The sequence below is a fragment of the Desmodus rotundus genome, chromosome 7 (assembly GCF_022682495.2).
Source record: "Desmodus rotundus isolate HL8 chromosome 7, HLdesRot8A.1, whole genome shotgun sequence".
NCBI classification, from domain to species: Eukaryota; Metazoa; Chordata; class Mammalia; order Chiroptera; family Phyllostomidae; genus Desmodus; species Desmodus rotundus.
The window spans coordinates 106204389-106222338 of NC_071393.1; the positions used below are offsets into that span (position 1 = coordinate 106204389).

At 39.6% G+C, this 17950-nt stretch overlaps 1 protein-coding gene and 1 pseudogene across 3 annotated transcripts in view; both read left to right on the plus strand.

Moving 5' to 3' along the window:
- MNAT1 (MNAT1 component of CDK activating kinase) overlaps window positions 1-17526 on the plus strand; it is a 168035-nt gene extending 150509 nt beyond the window's left edge. For 2 of the 3 annotated variants that reach the window (XM_053928173.1, XM_024567623.3), the window contains one exon: window positions 17071-17526. In XM_053928173.1, coding sequence (XP_053784148.1) covers window positions 17071-17211 — 141 coding nt within the window. In that variant the 3' untranslated portion in view covers window positions 17212-17526. The remainder of the gene's footprint in view (window positions 1-17070) is intronic. The other variant, XM_045201450.2, reaches the window with a different exon arrangement.
- On the plus strand, window positions 14588-17059 carry LOC112311299 (melanoma inhibitory activity protein 2-like; annotated as a pseudogene).
- Window positions 17527-17950: the final 424 nt, after the last annotated feature.

The window sequence follows — 17950 nt, forward strand, 5'->3', positions numbered from 1 at the left end:
TCTTTTTCTTGCCTTATGGCATTGATTTCTTTCTACACAGCTTTTGACTTCTCCCAAACTTAACTATAGTCCTTCGGTATTTGTAAGGGACAGTTCTATGACTCCCGCTGCATGCAGAAACTCCAATTCCTGGACGCTCAGGTGCTTATATAAGATGGTGTGGACCAATATATATATATATATAGCTGGCCATTTGCATCCATGGATTCCCATCATCAGTTGTTCCAATCCATGGTTGCAAAACCCAGGGATAGGAGAGCCAGCAGTGTATTTATTGAAAACCATGTGTAAGTGGAACTGTGTGGTTCAAACCCATATTGTTTAAGGGATCAATTGAATACTTCTTTTAATGTTTCTTTTCAGATTTTCTTATCTATGGGTCTGAGTGTGTTGTCCTGCCATTGGTTGTGTCTTCTGAGTTTTTATAAGTGAGGCTCAATTTCATCTTTTAAAAATCTATGAACCCCTTTTTAGTGGGAGTTGTTTTCCTGCGAGCCTCGGATTATGAAGACATGTTGATACAGGGATTCACATTTTCTTCTGCCAAACTCCTGTTGGCTTCACCAACACGCTGGACCCATTGTTAATTCTTTTTTTAAAAAATATATTTATTGATTATGCTATTACAGGTGTCCCATTTCCCCCCCCCCTCACTCCACTCCATCCTGCCCACCCCCTCCCTCCCACATTCCCCCCCTGTAGTTCATGTCCATGGGTCATAAGTTCTTTGGCTTCTACATTTCCTACACTATTCTTACCCTCCCCCTGTCTATTTTCCACCTATCATTTATGCTACTTATTCTCTGTACCTTTCCCCCGTTCTCCCTCTCCCACTCCCCTGTTGATAACCCTCCATGTGATCTCCATTTCTGTGGTTCTGTTCCTGTTCTAGTTGTTTGCTTACTTTGCTTTTGTTTTTGTTTTAGGTGTGGTTGTTAATAAGTGTGAGTTTTCTGTCATTTTTACTGTTCCTATTTTTGATCTTCTTTTTCTTAGATAAGTCCCTTTAACATTTCATATAATAAGGGCTTGGTGATGATGATGAACTCCTTTAACTTGACCTTGTCTGAGAAGCACTTTATCTTCCCTCACATTCTAAATGATAGCTTTGCTGGATACAGTAATCTTGGATGTAGGTCCTTGCCTTTCATGACTTGGAATACTTCTTTCCAGCCCCTTCTTGCCTATAAGGTCTCTTTGGAGAAATCAGCGGACAGTCTTATGGGAACTCCTTTGTAGGTAACTGTGTTCTTTTCTCTTGCTGCTTCTAAGTTTCTCTCCTTCTGTTTCATCTTGGCTAATGTAATTATGATGTGCCTTGGTGTGTTCCTCCTTGGGTCCAGCTTCTTTGGGACTCTCTGAGCTTCCTGGACTTCCTGGAAGTCTATTTCCTTTGCCAGATGAGGGAAGTTCTCCTTCATTATTTGTTCAAATAAGTTTTCAATTTTTTGTTCTTCCTCTTCTCCTTCTGGCACCCCTATAATTCGGATGTTGGAACGTTTCAAGATGTCCTGGAGGTTCCAATGCCTCTCCTCATTTTTCCGAGTTCTTGTTTCTTCATTCTTTTCTGGTTGGATGTTTGTTTCTTCCTTCTGGTCCATACCGTTGATTTGAGTCCCAGTTTCCTTCGCTTCACTATTGGTTCCCTGTACATTTTCCTTTGTTTCTATTTGCATAGGCTTCATTTTTTCATCTACTTTTCGAACAGATTCAACCAATTCTGTGAGCATATTGATAACCAGTGCTTTGAAATGTGCATCCGATAGGTTGGCTATCTCTTCATCGCTTAGTTGTATTTTTTCTGGAGCTTTGAAGTGTTCTGTCATTTGGGCCTTTTTTTTTTTTGGTCTTGGCACTTCTGTTACTTTAAGGGGCGGAGCCTTAGGTGTTCCCCGGGGTGGGGTAACACTGGTCACTGTGCTGCGAAGCTGTATGTGGGGGAGGGGCCGAGAGGGAGTAATGGCGCCTGCTCCACTCTCCACCGGAATTCAGTCACTCCCTGTGCTACCCACAGTCAAACTGGGCCCCTCTGGTGCTGGTTCCCGAGTGGGTAGGCTTGTGCACACTCTAGGCCCCTGTGGGTCTCTCCTACAACTTCTCCTGTGAGGCTGGGAGTTTCTCCTGCTGCCGCCCCAACCCCCACGGGTGTTTTCACTCAGAGGTTTGGGGCTTTATTTCCCTGCGCTGGAGCCCTGGGTTACGTGGTCTGCTTCGCTCCCCGCCGTTTGTCCCGGTTTATCTGTGCGCGAATGTGGGGCCGCAGGGTCTGCTAGTGGTCAGACTGCCTGCCCTGTTCGTCCCACACTCCGCCAGTCTCAGTCCCGCCACGGCAACTTGAGTCCTCTCAGCCCCAGCTGCCCATCTCCACCCCTCCTACCCATCTGGATGTTGTTTATTTTTTATTTTCTTGGTGTTGGACTTCCTTGCCGTTCGATTTTGTGTCAGTTCTGGTTGTGCGAAGAGGCACAGTGTGTCTACCTGCGCCGCCATCTTGGTTCTCCTCCCATTGTTAATTCGTAATTTGTCAGAGGTGGAATGGGCTTATGTATTGTAATATAGTATGTATAATTTCTTTCCTACTCATGCCCCTAGACTTTCTTGTGACTGTCCCTAGGCCAGTGAGCAAAATTTCCCTACAAGTTGTTTTACACATGGGACGGCATTTTGTAGATATAGGTTAATATGCAGGAAGCCAAGCCCAGTTCCTGCCTCCAACAGGACTGAGGCCCATGTTCCCTGTGCTTACATGGTTGTTGAAACGCTGGTACCCAGGACCTTTCTAAACTTTAGCCCCTGCTCATGCACTGATTATGAGTCCTGTGTAGTTTCTGGTACCTAAAGTTTTCTTGCTTTTAAGGTTAATTATTTTATTATTATTGTTTGTTGTAATATATAACATTTCGTGTCATATAGGGAAGCTTCCCATGTCTCTTTTCAGAATTGAGGGGTTGATAGTTGAACTTAGGCTTTAGAAGACAGGCAATGGTGAGGGCATTCCAAGATAATGAAACACTGTGAGCGAAGATATGGAGTGAGTAGTTATCAGGCTTTTGTGGGGAATAACCGAAAACCTTATGACTGGCTTTGTCTTAAGTTTACATACATGGAGACAACGAATGGGAAATATGTTTGGAAGAGTAGGCCTTGAATAGTAGGCTAAGGAGTTTGGACTTTATTCTACATATAGCAGGGAGCCAATGAATGTCTTTGTATGTAGAACTTTGCCTTAAGAAGATTAATATAGTAGCCATGAATAGGTTGGAAATAGAGAAAACATAGTGTACAGAGGGAGATCAGTTAAGAGATAGTTAACTGTAGTCCATGAAAGAGGTAATAAAGAGCTGAAATAGGCAACAGTAGTGGCAAGGATGGTGATGTGAGAGGTAAGCTAGATAGTTTGTAGAGATAGTGTGATGTAGGGTTCCCATTGGTGTGTGGGAGAAAGAGGATTCCAATATGACAGCAGGAGCATGTTGAAGCTATTAAGAGAAATTAATAGACACACAGAGAGGGGTAGGTTTGTAAAGGTAGATGAAGTCAGTTAGGAAAATACTAAATCTGCAGTGCCAGGGGGACATCCACGCAGATAAAGATGCTGCACTATAACTAAGATGGGCAAAAGGGCAAAGATGGAACTGTAGGGTCTAGCAGATCAGAGGTGATAAACGAAGCTGCACATTTTAGAGATGGAGTCCAGAATGGAAGAGTAGGTAAGCCAAGAAAAAGAACTAGTAATTAGGAAGTAGGTGGGTAAAGAGAAATTTAGGGAATCTTTTGTCAAAGGGTAGACCTGTTGCCCAAATTATAGGCATTGTTATGGAAGTCAAAGGCCAAGAACATTTCACAGCCAGAGGCTGTTTCCAGATTTTGAGAGGTGAAGGAGGATGAGGATAGAGAAAGAGCCATTTAATGGTGATGGAGTCAAAATCCTGGATAGGAGGACTAAGAGAAAGGAAATTCAGTAAGAGTGGAAATAATGTAGCATTTTAACATTTGAAATAAAATGTACTAGTGCATGCACAGTATTTGTGAAATATAGATTTGTATATATGTTTGTATTTATAAATGTATTATATATGTATATATGTATATAATTTTTCCCTTTTGTTTTTTAATAAGTAGGTGTTTGTGTCCTTGGTTTGCTCTGTTACCCTGTGATAATAGATTAACAAGCAGGTCTACTTCTTTTATTTTGCCTAATTAAAAAAATATGTAACTTCCACTTACATCTCCATAGTTGGGGTACATTGAAAGGTGGAAGTGGGGGCAACATTATTATTGTTGGAATAGATGTGGAATAGACAGGAAGGTCACAGAGTTGGGAAAGGTGAGGCACATACTGATTAGCAGAAGGTAAAATGCTTTGGAAATTTGGGCTGTGAAAGGCCTATTCATTGTGACAGCTGACTTTGTATTAATAGTATCAAAGTGAATATGAAGGTGGTCAGGGACACCATACTTCTGTGCCAGACAATTTACATATTTTTCTTGTTTAATCTTCTAAAAACTACTATGAGGTATTGTTGTCTCACTTTTACAGATAAAGAAACTGAGGCTTAAAAAACATAAAAGCACTTTCCAAATCATAATGTTAATAATTGTCCAAGGAGGGATTCAAACTCAAATGCATCTGTTTCCAAAATCTTTGCCCTTTTTACTAAACTATGATGTCTTTATATATTTATGTGGTACAGGGGAAGATGGGAATGATACAAGGTAGAAAACTGAGATTGTTTGTATTTAGTTTAGAGAGTCTGCCATCAGCAGAAAACCACACTAATGGGGAGAGTTTCCCTTTTGCGAACTTTGGAAGGTGCTTGACTAACTACCACTGAACAGGGAGAGGAAGTGGGTTTGGTTTCTTCATGTAGGCTGTTACTGTAATATTAGCCGCATGGAGCTCAGTATTGTCGTGGGGGAAAATTCCAGATTATCAGAGTTTTCATTGACCACTTAAGTGATTTTTATCTGCCACTTTGTTTTTTGCTGCTTGGGTAGGTCACCTTGTAAACCTCTGATCAACACTTAGGCTTGCTAACAGGATCGGAGTAGCTATAAATAGTAGTATTGCTGAAACATAGGCCATGTGTCCATGCAGACTATTGCCTGGATTAATGGCAGCTGTAGTTTCATGACTATGTTCTGTGCACTCCTTTTTCTATTAATGAAATAGTTCATACAGAGAGAAAATATATAGTATATGTATTTTATGGAGAATAATAATAAAACAATTGCTGAATCATTTCCATTCTCATTGCTTCTCCCTCCTCACTCCTTCAAGTCCTGCATTTTGAATTCCAGTTACTGATTTAAGAGATGGAGCATAACAATTCCAGTTATTGATTTAAGAGATGGAGCAAAGCCAGTGCAGTTGAGGCTCCCTGTATTCACTCCGCTTCCCACTGCACATCAGAGATTCACTCACCCTCCATATGGTGATTATTATTTCCTTGCGTTTCTTTACAGTTTGATCATATCTATATATTCCGTGTTTAGTTTTACTTGTCTAGAACTTTACATAAATGGAACATGCTCTACACATTTTCTTTAATTTGTTTTTTTTAACTGAGCATTGTGAAATTCTGCAATGTTGATGCATGTATGTAGCTGTAGCTCCTTTGTCTTCACTGCTGTATAGTATTCTTTATAAGTAATACCACTTTGTTCATTCTCCTGCCAATGGACATTTGCATTGTTTCCTTTGCTTTTTGTTGTAAGAAACACTGCCGCTTTATATACCAGGAATAGGGCCTTTGGAGCCTAGATGGAGAAGTGTCATGTTTCCTCTCTCTGTTATTATAAGAACGGGTCAAAAAGGAGTCAAGCCAAGAAGCATGTTCTACTCCTTTCCAAGTCATTTACACCTCTCTTACTTCTACCTCATGTGTAAGACCAGGGGAAGGGAGTGTACGAGGGTATTGGAAGTGGATTGCAGCATGTGGTAAACCTGAACGCACCTTTCTCTTCAAAATATCTTTGAGTGTTATTAGTCAAGGTTGTCCAGAGAAACAGAGCCTATAGGAGAGGAAGGGAGCAAGCAAGAGAGAGGTAGTAGGTACATAGGTAGGTAGGTAGGTAGATAGATAGTTATTGAAAATGATTATAGATAGGAAGAAAGAGATTTATTATAAGGTATTGGCTCACACAATTACGGAGGCTGAGCAGTTCTATGATCTGCTGTTTGCAAGCTGGAGACCCATGAAAACCAGTGGTGTGGACACCCGTCCAAGTCTAGAAGCCAGTCTGGAGCATCAGGACAGGAGAAGATCAATGTTCCAGCTAAAACAGTCAGGCAGAGTGAATTCAGTCTTCCCCCACCTTTTTGTTACTCTCAGGCCCTCAACAGATTGGATAGTACCCACCCAAATAGGGGAGGACCATATGCTTATCTCTTCCAGAAACACCCTCACAGACACAGACACACGGAAATAATGATCAGCCAGATATCTGGGCATCCTGTGGCCACTCAGACATAAAATTAACCACCACAGCTTCTATATTGTAGTTTTCTAATCCTCTGCCTTAGGCCCTTCTGTCTTCTCATTCTATCCAGTCTTCCTAAATATTAGCATCTTCTCTTATGGTTTCAAATACCATCTAAATACCGATAACTTCCAAATTGTTATCTTAACTTCACTATATGCCTTGTCTATATCACTTCAGATTCAAGTCGAGAATTACACTTAGATCTTTCTCTTCTCTTCTGTCCCACCCCAGCTTGCTCCTTCTCCATTATTGCTGTGAGGGCATCTTCCCTGTTACACATGACTAGGTAGCTGAAAGTTGACCTTGACACTCCTTCATTCTTCCCTTCCCTGCTTTCCAAGTGCACTGATGCAGTTAGTCCTTCAGTATTGCTTGAACCACTACTTTTCTTTATTTGCACTAACACCACCCTAATTCAGACATCATTGTCTCACACCTGGAATACAGATACATTTTCATAAGGAGTCTCTATAATCAACTCATGCTTTTCTCCCAATTTGTAATATAGCAGATAGGTTATTTAAATGATGAGGTTCCTAACAGTAACTTTTCAGTGGCTGTCCATTGTCCTGTGAATGCATTTCACAGTTCTTCATATGTCCTATAAGGTCTTTCTTTTAAAAAATTGAATTTGTTGGTGTGACATTGGCTGTAGAAGGCCTTCTTTTGGTACTTTCTGCCCACATCTGTAGCCTCACCCTGAGTGGGAGCCACCTTTCCCTCACGCTCTCCCCGTGTGCTGGGGCTTCTGGCCACTTCCTATATGTTCCTCCTTCGCTGGATCTCTGCTCTCCTCCTCTGCTCCTCTTTGTCCTTTGGGTCTGAACTGTCATTTCCTTAGGGAGACTTTTGCTAAACTTGTTCGTGTTGGCTTCCCTTTTTATCCAAACCTGTAGAGCCCTGGCTTGCTCATGATACTTGTTATTGAACATGTTTTTTCCCTTGCTGAATTATAAGGTCCATGAAAACATGGAATCTTTGCTGTTTTATTCTCAGGGTTGCTGTAATACGTGGCACATATTAGGTACTCAGTAACTTTTTTTTTATTTTGAAGAATGAATGAGCTACATATATATGAATTTCTGCATTTTACCTATCCTACCCTTCGGGAAAAATTACTCATCCTGCCTTTTTAAAGATGTGATGGCACTTTTGACACACATCTGTTATAAGCATGGATTTCATAGTAAAAAATTACATTAGACAAACCAGAATTTTGTAAAGAACTTGATTTAAGAAATTCAGAAACTAGGATATTTATTTTTAGAATACCTATTGTATTTCTACCACAGAAGTGGCACTTGTCCCTCTCTAGGATATATTTTTATATGACTCTGATTTGACTTATTTTTACATTTTTTTCATGAAATTTTGCCTTCTCCTCTCTCCCCTAGTTATTATCTTGAATAAATTCCCTAGGATATATTCTATATGACTCTGATTTGACTTACTTTTAGACTTTTCATGAAACTTTGCCTTCCCCTCTCTCCCCTAGTTATTTTCTTGAGTAAATTCATAGGAATGAGTATCATAATGTTTTAAGGAACAGTAAGTAAAAGCATTATTTATACCATTTTTCTGCTTAATCTCATCTAAGTATATAAGAACAAGATTGAAATGAGCCAAACATAATTGTTACTGAGATAATATACGGTTTTGAGAAGTATATTTAAGATTTATCAAGAACCATTGGTTTGTTGGCAACTCAAATTTGTCTCATCGCACCTGATTCCTGAGATATTTCCTGTATTTGTCTGTATTAAATTGATGGGATCTGTCCTTAAGAGTTTTGTCAGCTGAGATACCCTGATCTGCCAGCTACCAGTTGTTCGTGGAATCTGCTACAGCTATATCATCTTTGTGTTTGATAGTCCACACTCAAATCAAGGACGTGTTCCTTTTGCTGTGTAGTCACATTAACTTTCAGCAATAGCAACCCTCTCCTAAAATACCTTCTTTGACAGCAATTACTTGCACAGTTTACTTCAGTTATAATTCAGAAAGGCTTATCTGAGCAGTCTGTATTCACCTGTACCCTTGGGCATCATGTGGCTTTTAATTTCCAAATCTGAGCTTTGGTGTTGGATGCTCTAAATATCTGAAATAATTGGTCACTTGATTCCCAAGTGTAAATCTGAAATCAGCTTTAATAATTTATTCAAATTGTGTTTTTACTTGATGGCTGGATAATAAAAGTGAAGCGTAGCATCATGACTGCTTGCTTCTAGTTCATGCGCCATGTGTTTTTATAACCAAATTGCCCTCTGAATTATGGATATTACTGATTTGTAGTGCTTTCCCCATTTATCTTAGAATATGTGAAGATCAATCTCCCTCTGTAGGCAGTTTGTCTGTCCTGACATCGTGATTAAGTTAGGATCCCTGAGCTTTAACCTCAGTTTTCAGAATGTTTCTGCCCTTTAGAGGCAATTGTCTGAGCACACTATTGCTTTGATTGTTTTTAACTCTCATCGAGATAGACTCCAGGTTGTTAATGTAAATGTTTTATAGTTTTGACTGAATTTCTTACAAGAGCTCTTGGTCTTGACAGCTGAGGATCAGATGGCTGATCTCTCTTAATGGCATTTACATTTACATTTTGTAGGCTGGGAGGCAGAGCTACTTGGAACTGGTCTGTTTAATGCATGATGGCTTTAAATGCAGACTTTAAAAAATGGGCCACCTTGTAAAAATAAAATCTTAGTCTCTAGAGTTCACTCCCTTTCTTAGTTTAAACCAGTCCAAGTTTTTAACTCTGTGTTTTTCTTTTTTTCTTTTAACTCTCCATAGGGCCTGGTAATTTGAGGTAGAGGGAACTAATATGAACTTCACATTTTCATTTCAATTTAAATTCCAAGAATCTTTGATTCTCTGGAGCCAAAGTTTTTCAAGGGTTTTCATGAGGCGGGGGGAGGGGGGGGGTTGTGGCTGGAGGGGAAGAGTGCTACCTCTCAGTCTTGAGTGATGACTCCCTGCCCTCTGGCCCTAGCTCTGAACTTGAAGCTTGTGGAATAGCACTGCGATGAGCTGAGTCCACTACCTCAGCCAGATGGTCAATATAGGGCTTTTAAAGGAAGGGAAATGGTGAAAGAGTAATCTTAGAGAAACTGTCTTATGAAATCTTTCTGAAGCTAAGTGTAAATTATACCACCTTCTTTGGGAGCAAAAGCTGCTAAATATAACAGAAGAAAATAACAGTGTAAGAAATCAAAGTTCAGGAACAAACTTCAAGTGTGGTTTTCCAGTGCTTAATACTCTCTTACTCCCCTCCCAGAAGCCGTTGCCTCCTTTCCTCCCCCTCCTCCGAAGTCAATTTAAAAGAGACTTTGATGGGTAATGGCCAAGGAAGGCAACTTCAGACACAGTGTAAATTAGGGCATAAGATGCCCTCTGCACAGGAATTATCTTAGACATGTTTTTGAAAACAGACTTTTTTTAGCCTTATTAAGGAAATAATCAAAGGTATGATTTTTAAATCTTTGAATTTAGTCTGCTTTTAGTAAAAATAAGGTATAAAAATGTATAGGTACCAAAATAAGCACACGCACACACACCCGCCCTGGTTTCTGCTTATAAGATTTACAGGTATTTAAAATAAACCCATGAAAAACAGAAATACTGCCCTGGGATTGGCTAATAGTCAGAGCAATTACCTCTGGGCTCCGAAATCCAACTGAGCTTGACTTTTGGAAATAAATTTGGCTAAGACTTCTTCCTCCTTCTGTTGTATAAAGGTGTACATGAAATGATACTGACCTCTGCCAGAAACCCCAGGAATCCTATTCAGTGATGTGCTTGTAACGGTCATGAAAGAATTAAAACAACACAGATGTGGATTAATGTGAAAAAGTAGGCAAAACACAAAATTCTCATTGTGTGGTTTCAATGTGGCAGATCCTTTAAAATACTTTGGTGTACCACAATAATTAAAGTGTTTAAGAACATTAAGTTAAGATACCTAGAAAATAAAGCCCACAGTTGAATAACAAGAATGAACTGTGTTTTATTTTTAAAATTGGAATTAATGTAGGTTGCCATGGTGAAAACAGGTTGAAATATTTAACAGTAACTGTTTTGTGCAGCCCTAGAGATCAAAACCAGCAATGTAAACAGGCAGGTCTTTAAAGAATCGTTCTCACAGACATGTTTCATGTAAATGATTGCTAGAAAGGAAATGCATTTTCTTCAGTGCTATGCAAAGAAATTTTAATTGGCTTGGTTTTGGCAGTGAGAATCTACAACTTAGCATTAATAACTCAAAATTGAAAATATTTGCTCATTGCTCTGGGTTAAGACTGTGTTCAAGAAATACTATTTTCAGACACTAATTAATCATTTTAAATAAACTTTTTTTACACATTTATGGCATCAGTGAGTATGACTGTTTATTACATTTTACCTATAAAAAGTTGAACTGTTTTATATACTCTTTATGGAAACAGTGCACAGTCATAAATTAAAAGATGCAACTGTTCTGGATATTTTACTGGTGGTCCCGTGTTTTCCTGCCAGCAGTGCAGCTGTTTCAGGTTTCTCGGGATAACATATAAAAAACTGTATGTACACTGCAAGTTTATGCTTGAATTGCCAAGCCCGAGATGGTATGACTCAACTTTCCCAGAAGCAAGTCGTACCAAAATGTGATGAATCAAAACAGCTAGTGGCTGGTGGTTTGTGTTACCACCGTGAAAACCAATTCCCATTTATGATAGTTGGTTTGTGAGGTTGACAGACATTCCTGTGTGGTACTTGAGTTCTGCCATGAGTGAGCAGCCATTGGAGCCACAGGAGACTGTGCTCTTCTTCTGAGGGTCTCAGGAGAGGGAAAGGGTGATGCAGCGTTGTCTGGAGTACAGATAAAAACTAGCTGGAAACGTGGGTCAGGAGTGAAACATTGCATTTCCAAGTTACTGTAGAAATGGTAGTCACTTACTACTCCTTTGATAGTTGTTGAGTTCCCAGTGATTTTATGCTGTTCTAGCTTGATTTTTAGATTTTTCTAAGGCGATTTAACACTTACCTCATTTCTTGTGCATCAGAGTCTTAACAGTTTGACATTTTATTGTGTTCTGGGAGGTAATAAACAGATATTTTTATGGCCATGCAGTAGGTTTGGTGAATTCTTATTTAAATTCCGTGGGACCTAAGGTTCTACCAAGAGTTTGACAATGACTCGTTAATAACAGTAGTCTCCAAAGTGGGATGCATCCCACCAGGGTATATAAGGTGGGAGAAGTTATTGAAACTTTTATTAAGTATTTTTATCTCATCCTTTAAATATTTCTATTATATATTTTATAATATTCTTATGTTAGTATAGTGTGTATATAATTATTATATATTACTGTCTAATATTACATGTATATAATTTCTAAATAAGTATACAGATTCTAGAGATACATGCTCAAATTTTTTTTACTGCTATAAATATCCTATCAAAAAAGTTTGGAGATGTTGCTCAATAAATATTAATTTCCCTTTTCCTTCCACTTTCCCCTTTTACCCTTGGCAGAGAAGCAAAGAATTGAGTTAACACCTTGATTTGTGGCAATGTGAATAAATTATAGCCAATTTCAGGAGCTTATGCCATGTCTTACTGGGACTACTTTTTCTATTTGGCCTCTTATAACGCCATATATTTTTTAATCACACAAGCTTATTAAACATGGATACAAATGAAAAACAGACTTGTTATTATGTTAGAAATAATAAGTTGCTCATGCATCAAGACTTTGACACACAGGAAGTTTGAATGAATGAGTAGAAAAGTTTCCAAGTTATTAAAATGTTCTGGTGCCTGATTTATTCATTTGCCATACCCCTAATTCTAAGGTGGGTGAAGCTCCTTTACTTCCTGAGGCCTGAAGAAACAATGTGGTTTCTTAAACTAGGCATTAAAGCAAAGCTAGAAATACTTGTTTTCCAACGGTGCTGGCAGTCATGCTAACAAGTTGCCCCTCTTTAGTTAGGATTCTCCCAAGTTTTCCAGGCCTGTTTGTCTACCTTTATCAAGGTAGAAAGTTTGAATGACTAAATAATTATGTATGATTGAAGAAAAATAGTGTCTTTTACACTGTCTTTAATTTTTTTTTTTTTTTTTTTTTTTTAGAAAGAGAGCAAGGGAGGAAGAAAGAGAGGGAGAGGGAGAGGAACATCAATGTGTGAAACATCTCATGCGCCCCCTACTGGGGACTTGGCCTGCAACCCAGGCTTGTGCCCTGACTGGGAATCAAACCGGCAGCTGGCACTCAATCCATTGAGCCACACCAGCCAGGGCCACACTGTCTTTTGAAATCAGTTCAAAGATTCTTCTGTATTTACTAATTGGGACAAAGTTTTGGAACTGAGGGCTCAGTCTCAGAGATTTCTTAGACATGTAATTTTCTAAGGTTTCCTTTCCTGTAAAAAAGACAGTCTATTTTGTAATATTAAAGTAATTTTGAAGCAAGTAATATTTTCTCTCCCCTCCTGCATTTGTTCATGTATTTGTTTCAGGACATATGTAAATGCTGAATAGATAAATCAGCCTTCCCTATCTGTAATTCCTTGATAACAGGGATGGAGTTCTTTGGGCAGATGTGTATAACAGAGCAGTCTTCCAAGGTCATTCTCTATTTTGATATCCTTTTGGCAATGAGTACAAATTTTTATTCATGTAGACTTACTCTTCCCTCACAGTTTGATTATATTTTAACCTAATTGATAATCTAAAATAATCTAATTGTTTTGGGCAATTTAAAGTAGGAAGAATAGAAAGTAGAGACCAAAGCCCAAAACTTTCAAAGGTTTAAGGTATGTAGTGAATGATGAAGAATCAGATTAGTCGCACGAAGACTCAGTTGCTATGTAGTAAGTAGTGGTAAAACTTTCAAAGACAGCAACTGGCAGTAGGTCCATTTTCATCCAGGGAGTGCCCTCAGTTCACCTCTAAGAATGCTTTCAAATAAATTTGAACAAAAGTAGCTTATTTTTTTAAAGAAGAAAAAAATACACAAATTATCATAGGGTAGTAGGCATGATCATGCTAATAGCAAATGAAAGAAAGAATGAAGAAAATGTAGAACACAACTCAGCAAGTATTCATCAAAGAAGACAAGTAAATGTGTTTTTTGCCCATGTAAATGTAAATATACTGAAGCAGTCAAACCAAAGGTCCTTCGTTTTGTGGTGAAGACAGAAAAAGCTGCAGTTTCCCCAAGCTCTGTGCTTTAAGGGTTCATCATTATAAATAAATCCTCTATAAGTGAAGTATAGGCCTGAAGGGCTTCTAAATTGTCAAAGATCCTGCAGCATCATTTGAAAATGACTTCTCCAAAATAACAATAATAGATCCCTCTCAGATGACTTGTCTGTATTTAACATAGGCACACACACAGGAGAGAAAACGTAAAAGCATACAGAAAAGAAGGAGACTCTGGGAACAATGGAAGTAATACTTTTATTTTTAGAAATTTGGGCAGGACACTTCTAACTGGAATGAAGGCGGTGGTTGGTTCTCCTGGACCAGCAGCGTCCCCAAGGATATGATGATCAGGGCTTCCGTGGGGTGCAGATAGAAGGCTCTTGTGGGGCTGCGAGAGGAAAATGCTGCGGATTGGGGTTGAGCCCAGCACCGGCTCCTGGGCGGAGGGGCACACAGCACTCAACCAGGCAGTGCCGAGGTGTCTCCGGGAAAAGCCTTACTGCCTCCGTGTCCAGCAGCTGGCGGGGGTGGGGGCTGGGGGGTGGTCTTGGGCCAAAGTCTTCTTTGTCAGGTCTGAGCTGCCCACACCACACTGCAGAGCTTAAGGACAAATCCCATTTCCTTGGACCTGAGCTCCTGGACTTCCAAAGGTGGGAGGCTTTGCCAGGTGCTCTGAGCTCCAGCCCCTTTCAGAGCAACTCCCAGGATGTCTGTGAACCTCCTTGAAGGAGAGGAAATTTACTGTGTCCCGCCTCCCAGTCTGGCCTGGCCAAAACCAAACTCAGGAATGAGGTGGCGAGCAGAGGGCAAGTCACAGGTTCTTGCAGGACAGGCTCAGACCTTTGGATCATCTGGACCCAAAGGGCAACATAGGGGCCGAGGCTCCCCAGTGGGCAGTGTGGACACTTGAGGCCCTTTAGGGCACCCACCAGCAACCCCCTGCAGCCTGGCAGTGGTCTGTTCTGGTTGCTTATGCAGGTTTGGGTTCTAGATAGAATGCAGCTGCGTGTTCTCTGCTGTTTGTGGCCCATCCTGGCCCTGGCTGCAGCCTCTGTATCCAAGGCAGCCTTGGTGCCATGGAGCAGCCCAGGACTGCCACTCAGCCGTACTTGGGGCTGATCCTGGAAGAGCTATGCAAGGTTGTTGCAGCATTGCCTGAAGATGCCAGAAAAGGCCCTGATCCCATGGGAATTGCTGACATGTGTAGGTAGCTATTGCCGAATTTTTTGCTCTTGAATTATTTTATTTTATTTTTTTGGAGAAGTTTTCGAATGATTAGAAGCCGACTTTATGTGGGGAGAAAAAGCTTGCTGTAGAATTTTCTACACTAATCAAAGAAAAACGTAAACTATTTGAAAAATTCAGCCTCGCACAGAAAGAGTATGAAGGCTGAGTCATTAAAGGATTCCAGCTTTGAGAAGGAGTCAACAGAAGCTCAAAATTTGGAGGCATTCTGTGAAAAGCTGAACAGTTCCAAATCTGAATTTAAGGAAGAAAGACTCTTTCTAAAAGAAGAGTTAAAGGAAGAGAAATCTCAACATTCTGAACTTGATGAATTGGTGGTAGATATTTCAAAAAGGATACGATGAATCAGAATCACTCAAATCACAAGTAGCTGAAGCTGAAACAACCTTCAAAATATTTCAAATGTATGAATAACTTAAGATGGCTATAAAGGATGCTTGGAGTGAAAATTCCCATCTTCAGGAATGCCAGAAACAGCATTTACAAGAATCTGAAGAACAGAAAGAACAAGTGAGTGAACTTAAACAAAATAACATTTGAAGACTCCAAAGTATATGCAAAACAAGTTCTATGTGATAAAGAAAATCAGGTCAAGTCTCTGATCTAGAGATTCCAGATGGGCTGCTGCCCTTGGAGAGGATTTAACAGATGATAACTTGGAATTGGAAATGAAGAGAGATTCGGAAAATGGTACACTCTTAATCAGCCCGAAGGGGCTTTGAAGAATGTTGATTCATGCTTCTAAGTTAAAGGCTTCTTTAAAAACCATAGGAGAAAGAAACCAAACATAACATAAAATTAACTGAAGTAGACAAAAGAAAGGAAGAGCTTATAGAGTGTATTAAAAGACTACAGACTGAACAAGTATCTTTGCAGTCAAAAAATGAAATGAACATCTTGAAAATGAATCACAAGCGTCTGCAAAAACTTAAAGTAATGACTGATCAAGAAATGAAATCATACTACAGGAAATTAACAGAAGAAAATTACTTGTTAAGAGAAAGAGGGACAACTTTCTTAAGCAAATGAAAATACCAAGCATGTAGCTGAAGAACTGGAGACCTCTAGAAAGTGAGCCAAAGACCTTGAAGAATTGGAGAGAACCATTCATTCTTAGCAAAGGCAGATTATTTCCTCTGGGTAAAAAGCACATGATTGGTTGGCAGCTCGGACTACTGAAAGAAATCTCAATGACTTAAAGAAAAGTCTTACTTCAGACAAAAATTAACTGAAACAGACTTAAATTTGAACTGTTAGAAAAAGATCTTTATGCCCTTGATATTCCAAGCACAGCATTTGGCAGAGAGCACTCCCCACATTGTCCCTCACCATTGGGTCAACCTTCATCTAAAACGAGCGTTTTTCTCATGATGTACATTTCAAATCGAAATTCCTCTTTGGGATTTGAATCTGCTTGTCGCTGTCTGCCAAACCTCTAAAAATTTTTATGAGTTTATTTGAGCCAAACTGACGAAAATTGCTGGGAAACAAAATGTCAATGGACTGAGAAAATGCTCCAGAGAGTAGTGGTTTTGCACCTTATTCTACATTACAGTCAAATGAGCGGGTGTAAAGGGGGATGCATGGAATCCAGTGGTGATAGATAGATTAGGGAGGTGGGAGAGAGCAAAGCAGGGAAACCTCTGGGATTGGAGAAGATGTAATGAATAGACATACGTTTTTTAACATTACAAAGCAGGGTGGGGTATAGGGTAGTTAACAGTTTACAATTAACATAATAACAACAACAATGAGGGGCTTTGTGGGCTCTGCTCAGGTGGGAGATTGTGCCCTGAGGGGTGTGGACAAAGGAAATTACCCTGACATTCCTGTTACAGGAGATGCAAAAAGACAATAGTCAGGCTTGGCTCAGGTAAAGACTGACCTTTGTCAAGGAGGGTAGGGGCGGAAGACAGGACTGCCTGTCGTGACTAGCGTTTAGTTAGGAAGTTTTAATTTCAAACCATCCTGTGTGGCTACTTTAGGTCTCTGAGCATGTAAGGCCCGCCATGGATCCCTTGCCTGAGCCTGTCAGGTTTAGTATGTGGCCCCTTTCTCCAGTCCACAGCTTTACTCTTGCTTTTAAAAAATGTTACCAACTTTTATGTGCCTTCTATATCAACGCTACATTTTTGTTTTGTTTTGTTTTGTTTTAGGTACTTGAACCATGTCAGAGCTGCCTCTCCACAGGACCTTGCTGGAGGCTATACTTCTTCTCTTGCTTGTCACAGAGCGCTACAGGATGCATTCAGTGGGCTTTTCTGGCAGGCCCGTTAACCTTAGTTTCTTCTTTATAAGATGTGGACTTGGGGGAACCAGGGACCTAGCAGAAGTAAAGCAGACTTGTAAAACTGTAGCCATATGCAGCTGCACAACAGTGCTACCATAGCAGCTGTGTTAAAGTATTTATGAAGAGACAATTTCAGAACTAAGCTGAGTGATATAGTGGATAAATATTCGTGGAAAAAGATTTATTTTTTACTTATATTTTTTTGAGAGTGATTGAAGCTGGAAGCCTCATCTGATGGAAGATATGAATAATTTACCCATGTATATTTGAGGTTGACAGGCTTGTAAAATCTTTTTAAAAATAAAGCTAGACTTTATGTTAAGTTTTGTGGTTTTTCTCTTATTACAGTATTTCACTTGAACACATTATAAAATGCCATTTTGAATACGACATTTAGTGTTAATATGTAAGTCTATTACCTCTTCTCGTAAAATGTTCCCTTTTTTTCCCTCCCCATGTCTTCTTAATACTAGTCCAGACAAGTGGATATATTTCCTTCTACCAGCAGGTTATGGCAAGTAAAACCTGACCTGTGATAATGTCACTCTTTCAATATTAAGGACTCGGTGCCTGTTTTGAGCAGTGGAATGTGAGACAAACCTTGATCAAGGTTAAAGTTTCCAGCTGTGAACCACACTTAGGATACACTGGAGAAGAGTATTAACCTGCTTTAATGACAAATGCAAAGAAGTAAGTTAATAAAATTTAATACTTAAATGAAGCCTTTCACCTCAAAAGTGAACTCA